The sequence below is a fragment of the Macrobrachium nipponense genome, chromosome 18 (genome assembly GCF_015104395.2).
Source record: "Macrobrachium nipponense isolate FS-2020 chromosome 18, ASM1510439v2, whole genome shotgun sequence".
NCBI lineage: Eukaryota > Metazoa > Arthropoda > Malacostraca > Decapoda > Palaemonidae > Macrobrachium > Macrobrachium nipponense.
The window spans coordinates 33579106-33595898 of NC_087211.1; the positions used below are offsets into that span (position 1 = coordinate 33579106).

The 16793-nt window shown below is 39.1% G+C and overlaps 1 protein-coding gene across 1 annotated transcript in view; it reads left to right on the forward strand.

The window, feature by feature from the left end:
• Positions 1 to 16793, forward strand: part of LOC135196952 (bile salt-activated lipase-like) — a 67848-nt gene that overhangs the window by 33020 nt on the left and 18035 nt on the right. Inside the window, exons 2-3 of the mRNA XM_064223802.1 lie at positions 101 to 287; positions 7377 to 7562. Coding sequence (XP_064079872.1) covers positions 101 to 287; positions 7377 to 7562 — 373 coding nt within the window. The remainder of the gene's footprint in view (positions 1 to 100; positions 288 to 7376; positions 7563 to 16793) is intronic.

The window sequence follows — 16793 nt, forward strand, 5'->3', positions numbered from 1 at the left end:
AGATACCCCAGACCAATACTGAATGCCCTTAAATTAATTGTTAAACAACACCATGCAGTCCAGGCAGATATAACTCTCTTGCTATGTCCCCATTTTTCAGCTAGAAGGTCCACAGAAAACGGGATTCGAAATGGGAGGGGAGACTGAAGAATCTGCGGAATACCCGGTGATTGTCTACATCCACGGAGGCTCGTTTTACGCTAACGGAGGACGACTTTACCCAGGAGAAAAGCTGGCCACGAAGGGCATCGTTGTGGTCACAATCAATTACCGTCTGGGTCCTTTTGGTAAGTTTTGAAAGAGTTTGCTTTGTGTGTGTGCGAGAGAGAGAGAGGGAGAATGTATCTGTGTGTTGATTTTAACATTTACGATTTTGCGGAAGTTTCAACAGGCATTTTTCTTAAACGACAAAGGAAGGAGAAACTATGTAGGCATTTAGATGTAGTGTGGAGAGCGCATTTTCATGACACAACTGACTCTTGAACTCTTAATCTTCTAACAAGTCAGCTGCTGCTCGTTTCAGTGTGAGAAGCGGCGCATTCTTGTATCTGTCAAGGTTGGCAAGTGAAAAGATGAGGAGCGTGAAGACGGGCGAGAGCGAGGTGAACCGACTTTCCTCTCGGCCTCACTGAGACCCGGGGCTACCTGCAAAAGGCTGGCAAGATGTGTTGCAGGCGGCGGGCCTACTCTTAACCCTCCTCTTTAATTCTGGGTCGGGACAGCGAGATTCTATTAGATCCTTTATACAAAATGTGAAGTAAATTCATCAACACTCATTCAAAACTGCAGAAAATAGTGCGGCAGTCATCTAATATAAAAATAGGAGTGTACTTACCCACCTTGACACAAATGGAGAGTAATACATAAGCAAGTTAATAACAAATTCGACCTCCCATAACAGGAATGAGAAATGAAAGTGAAATGGAGGCCTGTAGATACGCCAACCAACCAGGCCACACTCTCCCTCTCGATTCAGCTTTAGGACTTTTGCATACCCCTCTATGAACTTTAAGCGTCCTTACACCTTTGGTATTTTCACTGGGTGGGGGGGGAGGGTAGAAGAGAGAGAGAAAGAGCGGGGGGGGGGGGGGGGGGTTGGGGGGTCGGGTGGCGGGGGTAACATATTTCATCCTACGAAAAAAAAAACGTCCCAGGAATTCCAACATGCCGTTGGGTCTACTTGAAAAAGGAGATAGTGTTGGGCGGGGTGGGGGGTGCGGAGGTTGATTGTGGTAGATGTAATTTGAGGGGAGACGGGCCTCGGGGGATTGCCAGGGTATGAGGGGCGTCATGGAGGACCTTGGTGACTGAACGGGTGGGGGGATGGGGGAGGGCCAGTTGTCAAGGAAATTAAGCAGAAACGAGGACAACTGAGTAGCTATAATGACGTCATTTATCTTGTGAGGGGTTTTGTAGCTTTTTGTTTTTACGTTCATTGCAAAGACCGTGAGAGGTGATACGAAGTATTCTGAAATGAGAGAGAGAGAGAGAGAGAGAGAGAGAGATGCATCATCATAAATAGACAGATAAACAGGCTGCAAGAACAGGTAGCCAAAAATCTAATGTGTGGTTGTGTTTGAGCGTGGGAGGTTGTGTGGAGGGCGGGGGTGACGTGTGGACTGGAACGAGTGGTGGCTGGAAAGAGAAAGGATGAGGGAGACAAAAGTAGAGAAGACAAGCATCCTCAAATCTAATGAGAGAGAGAGGGAGAGGCCGAGAGATGTAATGAGTGAAAACCAATACCTAAAAGTAATAAAACTGATCTCATTCTTGCGTGTCAAAGAAAAGACAAATGACAGAGGAGCTGACGGAGAGCAGACTCACGTCTGAACATTATATTAACGAAAGCAATTGTACGTTTCTTTCTGGTATTTCCGTACTTGAAATTTTTAAACTGTTCTCATTACACAAACAATAGTTTCTATCGCCAATGAGTGAAGTTTGCTGTTCGATAAGTGGTAACGCCTTGTTTAACAAATTACCTCATTAATTTCGTCAAACGCATCATCAAAATAAAACCATTTGTTCTTTTCCGGACAAGTACAAAATAATGTGCAGTTTTGCTTAGGTGCTCATGTGTTCAGAATGAGGAATTTCATTCAGGTGCTCCACCATCCGAGCACACTTCGAAAACAGAGGGCGGCATGAGCATATTCTGGGCATCTTGATATCCTCCAATATGTCTTTTAATCCTTTCCGTCTGTGTAACCTATCAACGTACCGAAGTCACCTTCGTTTCTTTTTTATTCTTAATTAAGAAAGAAATTTCATCCGTATCATAATGACCATAAATATACACCTTCCCGATGCCTCCACCCACGCGCGTCCTCAGACCCTCCGTCCCTCCGGAGGATGTTAATGAAGGGATCCTGTTATCCCCGGAGTCCGGATACGGCTAACAAGCGATGCCCGAGGTTGGGAATGACAAAAGAAGAAGAAGAAGAAGAAGAAGAAGGAGAAGAAGGTGGGAAAAAAATAAGAAGAATTCAAGTAACGTGTGAATGGAACGCGTCTTTTCAGGTTTCACCACGAGAGGCAGATGTGTCGCTTCCTTCGTGAATAAGTTGCACATTTCGACTCGCCCTCCCATCCTTAATGGCCTTTCCTCTCAAGAAAATGGCAATAAAAAGTAAGTAATGCCGCTGGTAGTCTGGCGAAGGGGCAAAAGCGCACTTTTGGTGACGAATTTTGCTACCGGGGCTGGCGGTATCAGCGAGGTCTTATATGAAGATGACTGACTGGTGACGATAATGGAGACGATGGGAGCGGTCAAAGTCTATTAATTAGTCTATCAGTCGTGTCAGAAATGCAGAGGGTAGCTATCAACAACACTGACAGAAGCTCAAACTAACTAAATAACGATCGAGGTAGCTTATTATAAATATGCTAGTTCTCTCGTCTGGCTCCTGTCATAAAAGAGCATTCTTGTCGTGTTCATTGGCAGGTGTGCTTGTTTTCGTATTTGCAGCTGCCGATGTAAGGAACGAGACATTTGGGAACACTGGAGCTCATATTGAGAGGTTTGCTGATACAGAATTTCCTAAGACATGTGTCATAACGAGAGGCAAGAACCTCCTACACAGCCTGTTATAGCAGTCATTACTCCATCGTATTTTTGTCCAATGGTTCTCATTACTTTTGCCATCATGTTCTTTCTGACCTTCGCTTTCAACATTCTTTGGTGACAAACACATAATCCCTCCTCAGTCGATGAGGATTGTTGCTCTTCACTCGATACTTGCCGTCAGTAAATTCTCTTCGAAACAGCTACTACAACCATCGCTATCATTTGATTTATGATTAGATTTTCACTAAATACTGGAATTCCTTTCAGCTCAACTCACGGATAAAGCAATCATTCATTCGTTCCATTTTTTATCTTTTGTTGCCAGTTCTTAGATTGTCTTTGTAGTCAGGGTACGATTTTGGTTTAGTTGTCTTATATTTTCTAAAGTTCTAGCTTTTTTATTTGTTTTTTCTTCTGAGGGTCACTTTTCACTCATTCATTGATAAACCCTACCTGTCTTTCCTCTGGAGCGTTTTTACATTTTCAGCCACCCAGACTGAAAACCAATGGCCTTTGCTGCTGAACCAATAACTTGTTTTCAGTGAAATCGAATTATTCAAGCAATAACAGAGATTCGTTGCCAGCACCGATTATGTGGAGGAGGAGAGTGACCTAAAGTGGTAGGAAAGGCAGAACTATTCAACGAAGAGGTGGCATAAACTTGAGTGTTTTCAGGAAGTTCGGTCATGCTGTAAAAATGGAGAAAAGGGTGAAAAAGGCGCCTTGATGCAGGAGTCACGAGAGAAAAAAGATGAGGAGGACCAAGCGAGTGCTGGTGTTGCCGCAAGGGAGCTATGATATTCACTTAGCTGGAAGCACACAACAAGATAAGTGCGACTGTGGTCGACATGTGGGCGATAGCAATTCTGAACAGGAAGCAGCTGTCATCTTCACGAATTATTTCTCTTCATTACGCATTAATTCAACCGTGATGCGGTAGTAAAGATGGCGCCGGTAACCCTACTCTTTTGACACCAGATTTCTTACAATAATAAGACAATTAATAACATGAGTACATTAATCACAAAAAACGAACACTTAAATGCCAGCAAAAAAAATATAAAGGAAAAAAATCAACAAAGAATGTCTTTCCAGCTATTCTGACCATCGATTTTTTCCGTTATCCCGACATTCTCCACTGTCTTTTATCAAAGGCATTATCCTCCACCAAATATCTTCTCTCCTTATCATATTCCATACAACATCAGGCATGGTTTACTGTTTGGCAAAGGATTTTTTACGACCGCAAGACCTTGCTGTCCTCAACTATGGTTATTGGCGGGGGGCTTCACCTTTGACTAAAACGAACACCTACAGAGCAGTAGTTTCCACAGTTATCGGCGGTGGGACTAACCTTTTACTCAAGAGTTAGACTTCAAGGCAGCAGCTGTCCTTTTAGTCACCTTTCATGACACGCAGGACCTACGGTGGTAGCATTCTTACACCCCGACACCTCTCTACACCATCAAATAAAAAAGAAGATATTCTTTGGATGGTTCTTCACAGAAAGGCTGTTCATTAGGATTGTAGTGCTCAATAAACACGTTGCAACATTTCCAAGTCTCATGTAGATTGATCATGAGTATCGCGCATTCACACATACTCAGTATATATATATATATATATTATATATATATATATAATTATATATATATATATATATATATATATATATATATATATATATATATATATATACTTGAGATAATGTACTTGGAGATAGGCTATAGCAGAAAACTTCACTATTTTCCATTTGTTCTGTGGGGGGGGGGCTCTGATTTCGAAACACCCGGTATATATATATATATATATATATATATATATATATATATATATATATATATATATATATATTACCGGGTGTTTCGAAATCAGAGCCCCCCCCCCCCCCCCCCCCCCCACCCCCCCCCCGAACAAATGAAAATAGTGAAGTTTTCTGCTATAGCCTATCTCCAAGTACATTATCTCAAGTTTCTATTAAGCTATTTTTCATTTCACATTTCTTGTATTTTCAGACTGAATGACGGAGTTAGATACAGCCATGGCTAACGACTCGGAGAAAATCCTTCATTTCACGTTCCTGGATAGCTAAATACATTAAAAGAGATGAATCCTTTATTAAAAGAAACTGGAACAAAAATCCAAATGACTGTCATCGCAAAAAGAGTGATCTTGGAAGGCCTGAAGTTCTTTCTCAGGAGTCAAAAGACATCATAGCTGAGGCAGTGGGTAAACCAAGACAGTCTTTACGTAAATTGCGCTTGAACTAGAAACAAAAAGGGGAAAGAAGAGAAGTTATAGTGCTGTATATCGTAAGTTGAAAAAATCTGGTATCAAGCAACTTCATGTTATTATCAGCAAGCGCAACATCACTCAGCAACAGAAAGAAGACCGCGCATGATTTTGTGGTTCATTTCTTAAAGATTGGGATGGAGCTGACTTTCTCCATGTTGCCGCATCAGATGAATTCTTCATCTGATGACATCATTTGGGCTGCAAAGTTGGATGATATCAGCGATGACATGCACTATCGCCAAGTCGTGAAATTTCCTGAATGTTTGGGAAATTTTCTCTGTTTCACAGCCAAACAGTTAATGTGGATCATCATAGAAAAAGGAGTCATGGAATGGCGAATACTTCAGAGAAACTGTGCTTACTGGTGAAGTATTTCCTTTCCTCAAAGATCCTGAAAATGTGTTATCTGTTGAAGAAGTCACACTTTTGCATGATAAGGCACCATGTTTCAAGGCTCTTCAGACACAGGAGCTGCTTCAAAATAGTGGTATCGATTCCTTCTCGTCAAGTGAATTTCCAGGTAGCTCCCCTGACCTTAATGTGCGTGAAAACATTGGCAGTATCTGAAAGGATCGTGTTGAAGCGTGCACAGTGAACTATGATGGTACACCAAGCCTTGACGACCTGCGAGGATAGGTGACTGAAGTGCTCAGGGATATGGAGTTTGAGTCTCAGGTTTTTTGCGATTTGCTGAAATCATACCCCTCAAGAATGCAGGCTGTGGTACAGGCAGATGGAGGCCATACCAAGTCAACTATTTTTAAAAAAAAAAAAATAACCCAGAGAGTAAACTTAAATAAATATCTGTCCTGAATTACTTTCTTTTTGTCCATATCATTCTAGTTTATGCCGTAAAGGGGCGCCCTCTAATTTTCGAGACTCTCTGTGTATATATATATATATATATATATATATATATATATATATATATATATATATATATATATATATATAATGTTAACTGCAACATCCCTCCCCGGTGATTCGAATTGTCGACAACTGAAATTGCTCAGCACACATAGACCTGAAGTGCATCGACCTGGTACTACAGGTGGTCGACGGTTCCATTCCCCAGGGAGGTAGGTTGTTATTGGCATCTATTTGATAGCGATGCTGCCTGCTAATATGAGTTTTATATATATATATATATATATATATATATATATATATATATATATATATATATATATATGTATATATATATATATATATATATATATATATATAGTATATATATATATATATATATATCTACAGAGAGAGAGAGAGAGAGAGAGAGAGAGAGAGAGAGAGAGAGAGAGATTTGAAAGGTAAAAAAACAGCTCTTTTTGTTTGCAATTAGCTTGTGTGAGTTATTTCTTTCCATCGCTGGGAATATTTTATGACCTATATCAAATATGATATTTTTAAAACTTCCAACTAATTTTCAAAGGTGAAAAATTACGAATATTGGAAGCGAACTAGCAAAGTGACTTCAAATAGAAATGTAAATGAAAAGAAAAAATTCTTAAAATACAAGTTCGAACAATCTACAACCATTTCTTTATCACCAGAAAAGTTTTTTCTGAAGATACATAACTAACTACTCAACCAACCAAAACCACGTTTCATTCAAAATGCGCGAACATTCGCATGGATCAATCTTATAATATTCAACCAATGAAAAATTATTATAAGGAAACAACAATAAATCATGAAACGCTGGAATACCCATGTACGTATATGGTCAAACAAAAGATCTGAAACTTGTGTCACAATAAGGCTCCAAGAATTTTCCTTTTTATTTTCCAACATATGATTACGTGTTACAAGTATTCAGTGCAAGATGCAGAGGGAAAAGGGCGCGAAACTTCGTATTCGGTTAGTTTTACGGAGTTCCGCCTCGCGCGCCCGCTACATATATTCATGCATTCCATATGTCCAGTTAAGATAACCTTAAACATTCCATTGCATTGTGGGGGAGTGTTGTGCGCCATATTGACCTTCCTTTAATTTTTCATTACTGCCATTCCAGGTTTCCTGTCAACCGGGGACAAATGGGCCCGAGGTAACTGGGGACTCTTAGACCAAAGGTTGGCCGTGCAGTGGGTGCAGCGGCACGCCCACGCCTTCAGAGGCCGCAAAGATAAAATCCTGCTGGTGGGAAACTCGGCAGGAGGGGCCTCGGTCATTCTTCATCTCATTTCTCCTCTTTCTAGAGGTAAGTCAGTTTAAACGATGATCATTATGATCTTCTAAAGGTAAGGCGCTAAAAAGCGCGTTGGGAATTCATAAACAAGCAATATCAGCTTATTATTATTATTATTATTATTATTATTATTATTATTATTATTATTATTATTATTATTATTATTATTATTATTATTGTTTTTGTTGTTGTTGTTGTTATTATTATTGCTGTTGTTGTTGTTGTTGGGAAAGTAAATCCACTGTAGTATGCCTGTTTGATATTTTTTTTTAAATATATACACAGCTTAAAGCTTTCGATGACCTGCACGGTCCTCCTTGTCAAAGAGATTGAGAAGGAGTACCGTGAAGGTCATCGAAAGCTTTCTGCTTTATATATTTTAAATAACAAAATTAAACAGGCATACTACAGTGGATTTACTTTTCCATTTTATAGACTCATGTGGCTATGAGTTTTCTTTAGATTATTATTGTTGTTGTTACCTAAAATGATTATATCTGTATCTATTCAAGGACTTTTTTTCTCAAGAGCAAGCACACCTATCTGGGAGTTCGATGGCATATTAACTAAAAGTCAAGATTATTAAACCTGAGGTCTAAGTGAGAGAATATACCCAGAAAAAAGATATAAAAAACACTCCCATTTTCTTAACCATATGGGAAAGAGAACCAATGGATACAGACTTGGTTAACATCTTTATTGTGTTCCTACAGTTATCACCCATTCCATGAGTCGCCTTTTCCCTCGTCCTTTTATTTCAAGTTACTTTTATTCCTTAATGGATAAATCGCTTATTCTACCTTCACGTTTTCTATTTGTTCCACTGGGTCGCAAGTGTACACACACACACACACACACTCACACACACACACACACACACACACACATATATATTTATAATATATATATATATATATATATATATATATATTATCATATATGTTGTGGGTGTGTGTCTGTGTGCGTTTGTGTGTGCGCGTCTGTGCGCACGCCGTGTGGAGATACAACCATTTCGTTATTAAAATGTTATTTGTGGCTTAATATTTGAGATTAATTAGTCTTTGCAAGAATATTTCATTATTTTCACATCTTTTGCAAATACAGGTAATTATCTTCAAAAAAATGTTATGATCAGTAATTTATGTCATCGAGTTTCCTCTCATATATATATATAGTATGTATATATATATATATATATATATGTGTGTGTGTGTGTGTGTGTGCGTGTGTGCGCATATATATATATATATATATATATATATATATATATATATATATATATATATATATATATATGTGTGTGTGTGTGTGTGTGTGTGTGTGTGTGTATGTGTGTGTGTGTGTGTGTTGGATTTTAAATCACGAAGAAATAAAAAACTTAATGATTATACGAACAAAGTTACAGCCACGAAGGAAAATTTAAACGCTGGAGGTGATAAGCACTTTCATCTTATTACCAATAATAAATGGTCACAGCATCGAAAAACTGTTATTGTACCGCTCCTACTGCTACAGTATTTATGAGTGTTCCCTTTGAAAGAACTACCCGAGAGACCATGAAACATATAACCTTGGTTCGCAATGAGACGATTTATTGATTTCACTCAGGAGTCTCATTTGCTATGTAATCTTACTTTCTATTACTGCAATTTTTAAGTGTCATCCGCATAATATATCATTATTATTATCACATTATTAAAAAGGATGGCAGTATTTTGCGAATTAATGTTATATCTGAGTCACCTCAAATTTTTTTTCTTATGACTGCTTTTCTCCCAAGTTGATATTAGCCAGCATCTGGTCAATATTCATATTTTGGCAAAGAGATATAGTACATAAACAGATTTATACAGCAGTTTTTTTTTTTTTTTTTTTTTTTTTTTTTATAAAAGTTTAGGTATTAAAAAAGTATGTGACAAATCCGTAGATTCAACAGCCTTGCCTTTGGGAGTTTTTTTCGGATGAATTCGGGATACTTCGGACTTTCTTTGTGGAGTTTATTCTGTCGTACGACGTTTCAAACAGCCCGTTGGTCATCCTCTAGACAGGTGAGATGATTCTGAAGGCAAGGGGTGTTGTAATCGTTGTTGTTAGATTCAGCTTGCCTTGTGCTGGCTTTGGATCTTGCTCTTCAGTACCCTGTAACTGACGATTGAGATTCTATTAAGAACAAAAAAATTCACAGTTCTTGCAAGTGGGGCTTGTGGTGTGATCTATACCCTCATTGGTGACACCATTCGGCTTAGTCTAACCACTGGGCCAGAAATGAAAACGGGTAATGGGAGAGAAAGTGTTTATAACAGCAAGTCCCAGTGAGTAGGAAAGCCCCTGGAGGAATGGATAAAATTCGTCAGAGAAAAAGGATGGGTTTTAAAGTTCCTTTTGGATAGAGTAAAACTTAAGATGAAGGCGTAGCGACAGTAGAGTGTAGTTTCAGTCTCAAGAAGAGGAGACTGGAAGGGAGTAATGTGAGAGGAAGAAAAATAATGGTCATAGTTGACCTTCTTGAGAGAACAGGGGAAAGATGGTGGTGACTGGGAGGTGAGGCTACTTATTTGTGGTGAATGGATGAAGTTCTTTGCTTATACATAGGATGGCTGTATGCCATCACGGCCTTCCTAATAGAGCAGACCGTGCGTCATTTGGTGAAGTGGAATGCGGTATGAATGTCCGGGAGGTACTTCTTGGAGGGAAAGGGTGGCTCTCTGTGGATGAGAGAGAAAGAGAGGCTGGGGGTGAGGGGGGCGGGAGTAAAAGAAAAAAGTTATAAAGACACAAATACAAACAAAAAAAATTATAAGTTTGATAATATTTCTAATGATCATAATAATACTGAAGATAAGACTAATAATAATATCGATTGAACTATTAATCAAATGAACATAATACGCGTAAACTAAGGATGAAGGAGATATTGAACCATACGTCACTTGTGCAGGCTTTGAAAAACCTTATCAGATATGAGTTCGTTGTATCAGCCTGAAAAGAGGTAAATAAAAAAATGGATAATTTGGCACAAGATAAATGTGTGATGATGAGTAATCTCAGTCATCTTCGGGCAGGGGGACCTGTTTTTGTTCACGTGGGTGGTGGGTAGGGGCAAAGGAACGCTGAAAGTGCTTCAATTTTTTTTCAGTTACGTGTGCTACAAGTTTGGTGTTTGTTAGAAGGACCTCTTTGAAATTCGGCCTTTCCGGGCAGTGTGACAGTAATGCTCTAATGGCTGATCCACTGCCACGTTTATGGTAGTAGGTACACAGATATCCTAACCATGGCCGGCTGATGATGACAGCTAGTTTCCTGGGTGTGTTCCAGAAGAGAGAAAAACTCTGTAACTTGGTGTTTTCTACAGACATTTTGCAGACCTGGATCCTTGAAAAGGTACCTGACGAAGTTTGCTGTGTACTTCATTCTGGCAGTACCTGGCCTGAAATATTGTTTTATTTGCATGAAGGACTGATTGAGGGTGATACTGATTATGTCGCATTATAGAGTGCTTTTTGCAAGTCGATCTGCCGCTGTGTTTCCTTGGATTCCTATGTGACTGGGAATGTTTAGTGTCACTTGCCTACCATGCTCTTATGAGCGAATGTTGCAGCTTTTATGCTGATTAGGATGTGCACATTCTCAGTGTGTGAATGATTCTTTATAGCGAGAGGCGCATATTTGAATCCACATGGATTATGTGCTCCCTGCTTTGTTTAGGGAGTCTCCTAGCGCCTTGAGGTTGGCAACTAACTCCATTTGCAGGGTGGAGGCATCGTTGGATAGTCTCCAACTCCCTTTTAAGGAGGAGACATCGCTGCAGCAGCTTCTGCTGGTACATTTCGGTCGACTGAGCTGTCTGTGTAGTAGATATTATGACCAGATGTGTTGTTTATGGCTTCTTGTGCCTCTTGTCTGAGTTGAATGGAGAAGAGTGAAGTGAAAATTGAAGGGGCCCGGAGTCCAAGAGGGAGGCTCGCCATTATTGTCGCTGGGAGTCTTGGGCCGTGATAGTATGTTGCATGGTCAATGATCTCAATATCAGGGTTAATTTAACTTTTTTCTATTTTGAAATTATGGCACCCTCCTGAGCATGGCAGAGCATTTGTATCGACACCACATTGGTTCTCTTCAGGGGACCTGCGAGGAGGAGGCCGGATTATTCTTCATAACCAGGCTGTTGATTTTTCTATTTCTGTGAAATATAACGAGCTTGTTCTTTTTCTTAGGGTCGGATGGGCTGAAGTTGCCCCCAAATAATGCCATTGATTGTGGGCTCGTGTTATTTGTAGTCATTATGGAATATTCCTCAGTGTGTGTCCTTCCAGGAAGAAGAGATTCGCCTCACCAGTCTAGAGGATGACGAACGGGCTGGTCGAAACGTCGTTCGACTGAAGTAACTCCAGAAAGGAACTCCGAAGTATCCAGAATTTATCTGCTGGTAAAACCTGAATGGCAAAAGAAACTGAGAGAATAGGCTGTCAAGTCTACGGATTTACCACATACTATTTCAATACCTGCACTTAAATAGAAACTAAAGCTGCGATGTAAATGCTGATTATATATTTATCTTTGCCAAATACGAACATTCGTCACTGTGAAAGTAGAAAGGAATCGAGCCATAAGAAATATTTTAGAAAAACTCAATATAAGATTAATTACCAGGATGCAACCATCTTTTAAACAAGACATGCTTCAGAGATGTTTACTTCTTTCTTATTACTATTATCATTATTATTGAAGTTTGCTTTTTCCCTTGTCGTGTTTACCATTCTACACCTTAAATTTGTATATACTTAAAGTCTTTAGCAGAAACCTAATTGTATGCTACTGATTATATCATTATAAACATTATTTATTTCTATTACTATTGCTTCAATAGAATTAATTCCATTACTGTTACTAGGCTTATTATTATCACTATTATTTCAGCAACTGTTTGTATGTAGACTATACTGTTTTTATCTTTTTGCTTCGAAGATCTAAAGTGTGTGTAATGTATTGTCTCTACTCAAGTAGATTCCTTTGCTTGGCCTTAAGCTGAAAGAAAAGATGATATGATATGATATGATATGATATATATATATATATATATATATAATATATATATATATATGTATATATATATATATATGATGGTGGCTGTGTGTGTGCATACACACAGATATATATGTATATGTACACACACACACACACACACACACACACACACATATATATATATATATATATATATATATATATATGTGTGTGTGTGTGTGTGTGTGTGTGTGGTGTGTGTGTACATATACATATATATCTGTGCCTGTGTGCATATATACAAATATGTATGTATATATGTGTGTATGTATATATATATATATATATATATATATATATATATATATATATATATATATATAGCTGACCAACCCGGTCCTGCCACGGAGTACTCTGAATGACTGTTTACGTGTATGGGGATGGAAAAAGGAAGGGGAGGGGAGGGGGAGAGAAGAGATAAGAGGTTGGGGAAGGAAGAGGAGAAGGAGAAAAAGGAGGGTGGGAAGTCTGTTTTGATGGTCGGACTGAGAGTTCTATTTTTTTCTTGCAACATTCGTCCTTCGAAGAGTCGTGGGCGAACTAAGAGGCATTTCTGTCGTGATTGTCCTTTCATCTTGGTATTACTGTGCTGTCTGACCCCTTCTGTATTGCTGTTCAACCTTTCTCTTTTACTCAAGGATTTCTGTCCTTTTATCCAGGCATGACTGTAATGACTGTCCCTTTTATCCAGGTATGACTATGATACATGTCCCTTTTGTTCAGTTATTACTATGAGGACTGTTTCTTTTATCCAGATATAACTGGGGTATCTGACGCTTTTATTCGCGTATTACTGTGATATCTGTCCCTTTTATCTAGATATTACTGTCCTATATGTCCCTTTTATCTTGAAATTACTGTCCTATTTGTCCATTTTATCTAGATTTTACTATGATGACTGTCCCTTTTATCCAGGTATTACAGTGATTTCTTTCCCATTTATCTGGGTATTACTGTGATTAGTGTCTTTTATATCGAGATACTATTGTGATGACTATCCCTTTTATCCGAGTATTACATGATGACTGTCCCTTATATCTAGTTATCACTGCGATGACTATATCATTTATCCAGATATTACTGTGATGACTGTCCCTTTTATCTAGGTATTCCTGTGCTCCGCATAGAAAAGAATTTACAAACAGGTGCTCAAATTACGTTTGGCTGTTTCATATAAAGTCCAAGATGAATTGCTTCTGACGATGGAAAACCTTCTAGTGCAATTGACTTTCCCCTTTTTTTAATATGACAGTGACAGTTCCTTCTATCTGGGTATTACTGTGATGATGTCCCTTTTATCCGGGTATTATTGTGCTGTCTGCGCTGTTTATCCAGATATTATTGTGATGACTGTCACTTTTCTTCAGGTACTACTGTGCTGTCTTTCCCTTTCATCAAGGTATTACTGTGGTTACTTTCACCTTTGTCTAAGTAGTACTGCGATAACTGTAACTTTTATCCATGTATTACTGTGATGTCTTTAATTTTTATCCGGGCATTACTGAGATGACTGGCCCTTTTATCTAGATACTACTGTGATGACTGTACCTTTCATCCATGTATTACTGTAATGACTGTCCCTTTTATCGGGGTATTACTGTGATGACTGTCCCTTTTATCCAGATAGTACTGTTCTGTCCGTCCTTTTTATTCAGATATTACTGTGATGTCTCTGGTTTAATGTGGTATTACTGTGATGACTGCACCTTTTATCTGGGTATTACTGTGCTGTTTACCTATTTTATACAGATGCTACTGTGATGACTGTCCCTTAACTCCAGGTATTACTGTGATGCTGTCCCTTTTTATCTAGATATTACTGGGATGACTGTCCCTTTATCCAGGAATTACTGTTGACTGCCCCTTTCCTCCTGGTATCACTGTTCTGCCTGTCACCTTTAACCAGGTATGACTGTCCATTTTATCCAAGTATTAAATTGATGACTGTACCTGTAATCCAGATCTTACTGTTGTGATTGTCTGTTTTATCCAGATGTTATTGTACAACTGAAGAGCATTTTAAGTAATAGAAAGGGTGTTGGAGGAGAAAGAGGGAAAGAACAAGGGAGAGTTAGAGAGAGAGAGACAGCGAGAGAGAGAGTTTATCGGTTGTCATTCAGACTTTTCCGGGGAATCATTTGTTTTAAATATGACTTACTATCTGGAAAAGAATGGGATGTCAAATGGGGTGTGGGTAGAAAGGGCTTCCCTGAAATGGGGCTGGCTCTGCTTGTAGACTTAGTAACTAAATAGTTTCTAGGGGATCTATCATACCGCATTCCAGTATGCATGTGACTTACTATCTGGAAAACAATATTGGCGGTGTAAGGGATCACTGGCATCAAAGGGGTGGCAGAAAACGACAGATATTAATGTCTAATCCATAGTTTTCTAGGTCGCTGGGATGAATAGTGACACTCCCAGTGCCTTTTAAGTGCAAGTTCAGCCCCATAGGAAGGTTGAGTGAGAATGGGTGAAATATAAAATGTCAAAAATTACATATATTAGTGTCCAATCCAAAGTTATCAAGGTCAAGGAGAGGAATAGCGACATTCCCAGTGCCCTTTAAACCATAGTTCAGTCCCAATAGGAATGAGGGGTGAGAAGGGGTGAAATATAAAATGTCAAAAATGCTGGAATAAACTTGGACTTAAAGTGCATCGAAAGTGTCACTAGTCATCTCAGCGACCTTAAAAACTATAAATTAGACATTAACATTTGTTGTTTTCGGCTATTTTTACATGTCACCCCCTACCCACCCCTTCTTACCCCTCCTTTCTGTTGAATCTAAACTTGAACTTGAAGGCCATTGGGAGTGTCACTATTCCTCTCAGCAACCTCAAAAACTATGAATTAGACACTAATATCTGTCATTTTCTGTTATTTTAATATGTCACCCCCTTCCCACCCCTTTTCATCCCCCTCCCTTTTGGGGCTGAACTTGGACTTGAAGGGCATCAAGAGTGTCGCTATTCATCTCAGCAACCTCAAAAATTATGGATTAGTTACTAGTATCTGTTGTTTTTTATTACTTTTACATGTCGCCCCTTCCGACTCTTTTTTACTCCCCTCCCCCTTTGGACTGAACTTGTCATTATTAACCTCAGCAACCTCAAAAACTATGGATTAGGCATTAATATTTGTCATTTGAGGTAACTTTTATTTTCACCCTTTTCCCACAGCATCCTTTAGTGCCAGTGATGTCTCAACCCCACAGTATTTTTTCTTTGGTGCCTTGTTATATATATACCAAGTTTGTTTGAAATTGCTCAATGCACGTAAAAGTGTGTGTGGCACAAACACACACATACGTCCATTTAAATATATATACTTATTTTTGTATATATATATACATACATACATACATACATACATTCACCATGGTATTTTTACACTCACAAACATTAAGCTATAAATGTCGTTTAATTCAACGAGCATATGTAAGGTAAAGTCAGTATCAACTTATGCCTCTCTTGACAGCCGAATGGCTGGCGCCACCAAAAGTTGTTGTTCTCCAACCATGGGATGGTTCAAGTTCCCCTGATAACGGATCCCTTCTCCTTTTTCCTTCCGTGCGTATTCCGAGGTTGGGTGAATGTGATAGTAAACGACTTTTTTGCGGCGTTATGTTTGGGATATATATGTGAGTGTGCGTATTTATATATATATACATATATATACTATATATATATATATATATATATATATATAGAGAGAGCGAGAGAGAGAGAGAGAGAGAGAGAGAGAGAGGAGAGGAGGTGATATAACGACACTAAGAAAGTTGAAGATATGTAGTTCAGAGAAGATCAAAACACAAGAAGCTAGCGTTAGAGGTGGAAAGAGAGAGAGAGAGAGAGAGAGAGAGAGAGAGAGAGAGAGAGAGAGAGAGAGAGAGAGAGAGATGAAAGGATAGAGGTGTTGAGACAGAGCAGGTGGTTGTCAAGGAACCGACGAGCGCCTTTTGTTTTCCACCTAATTACGGTTCAGCTGTTTTGCGACGGCTCTCGGCCGCGTCTTTCTTCCCACACCTCCCTAACCCCCCTCCCCCTGTCTCCTCTTGTTTCCTCGCCTCCCCCCCCCCCTATCACCCCACTTCCTTATCTCCCTCTTGTATTTCTCCTAGCTTTCTTCTTCTCTTTCTTGTTCATTCCTCCTTTCTTTCACACTCTTCCACTTCAC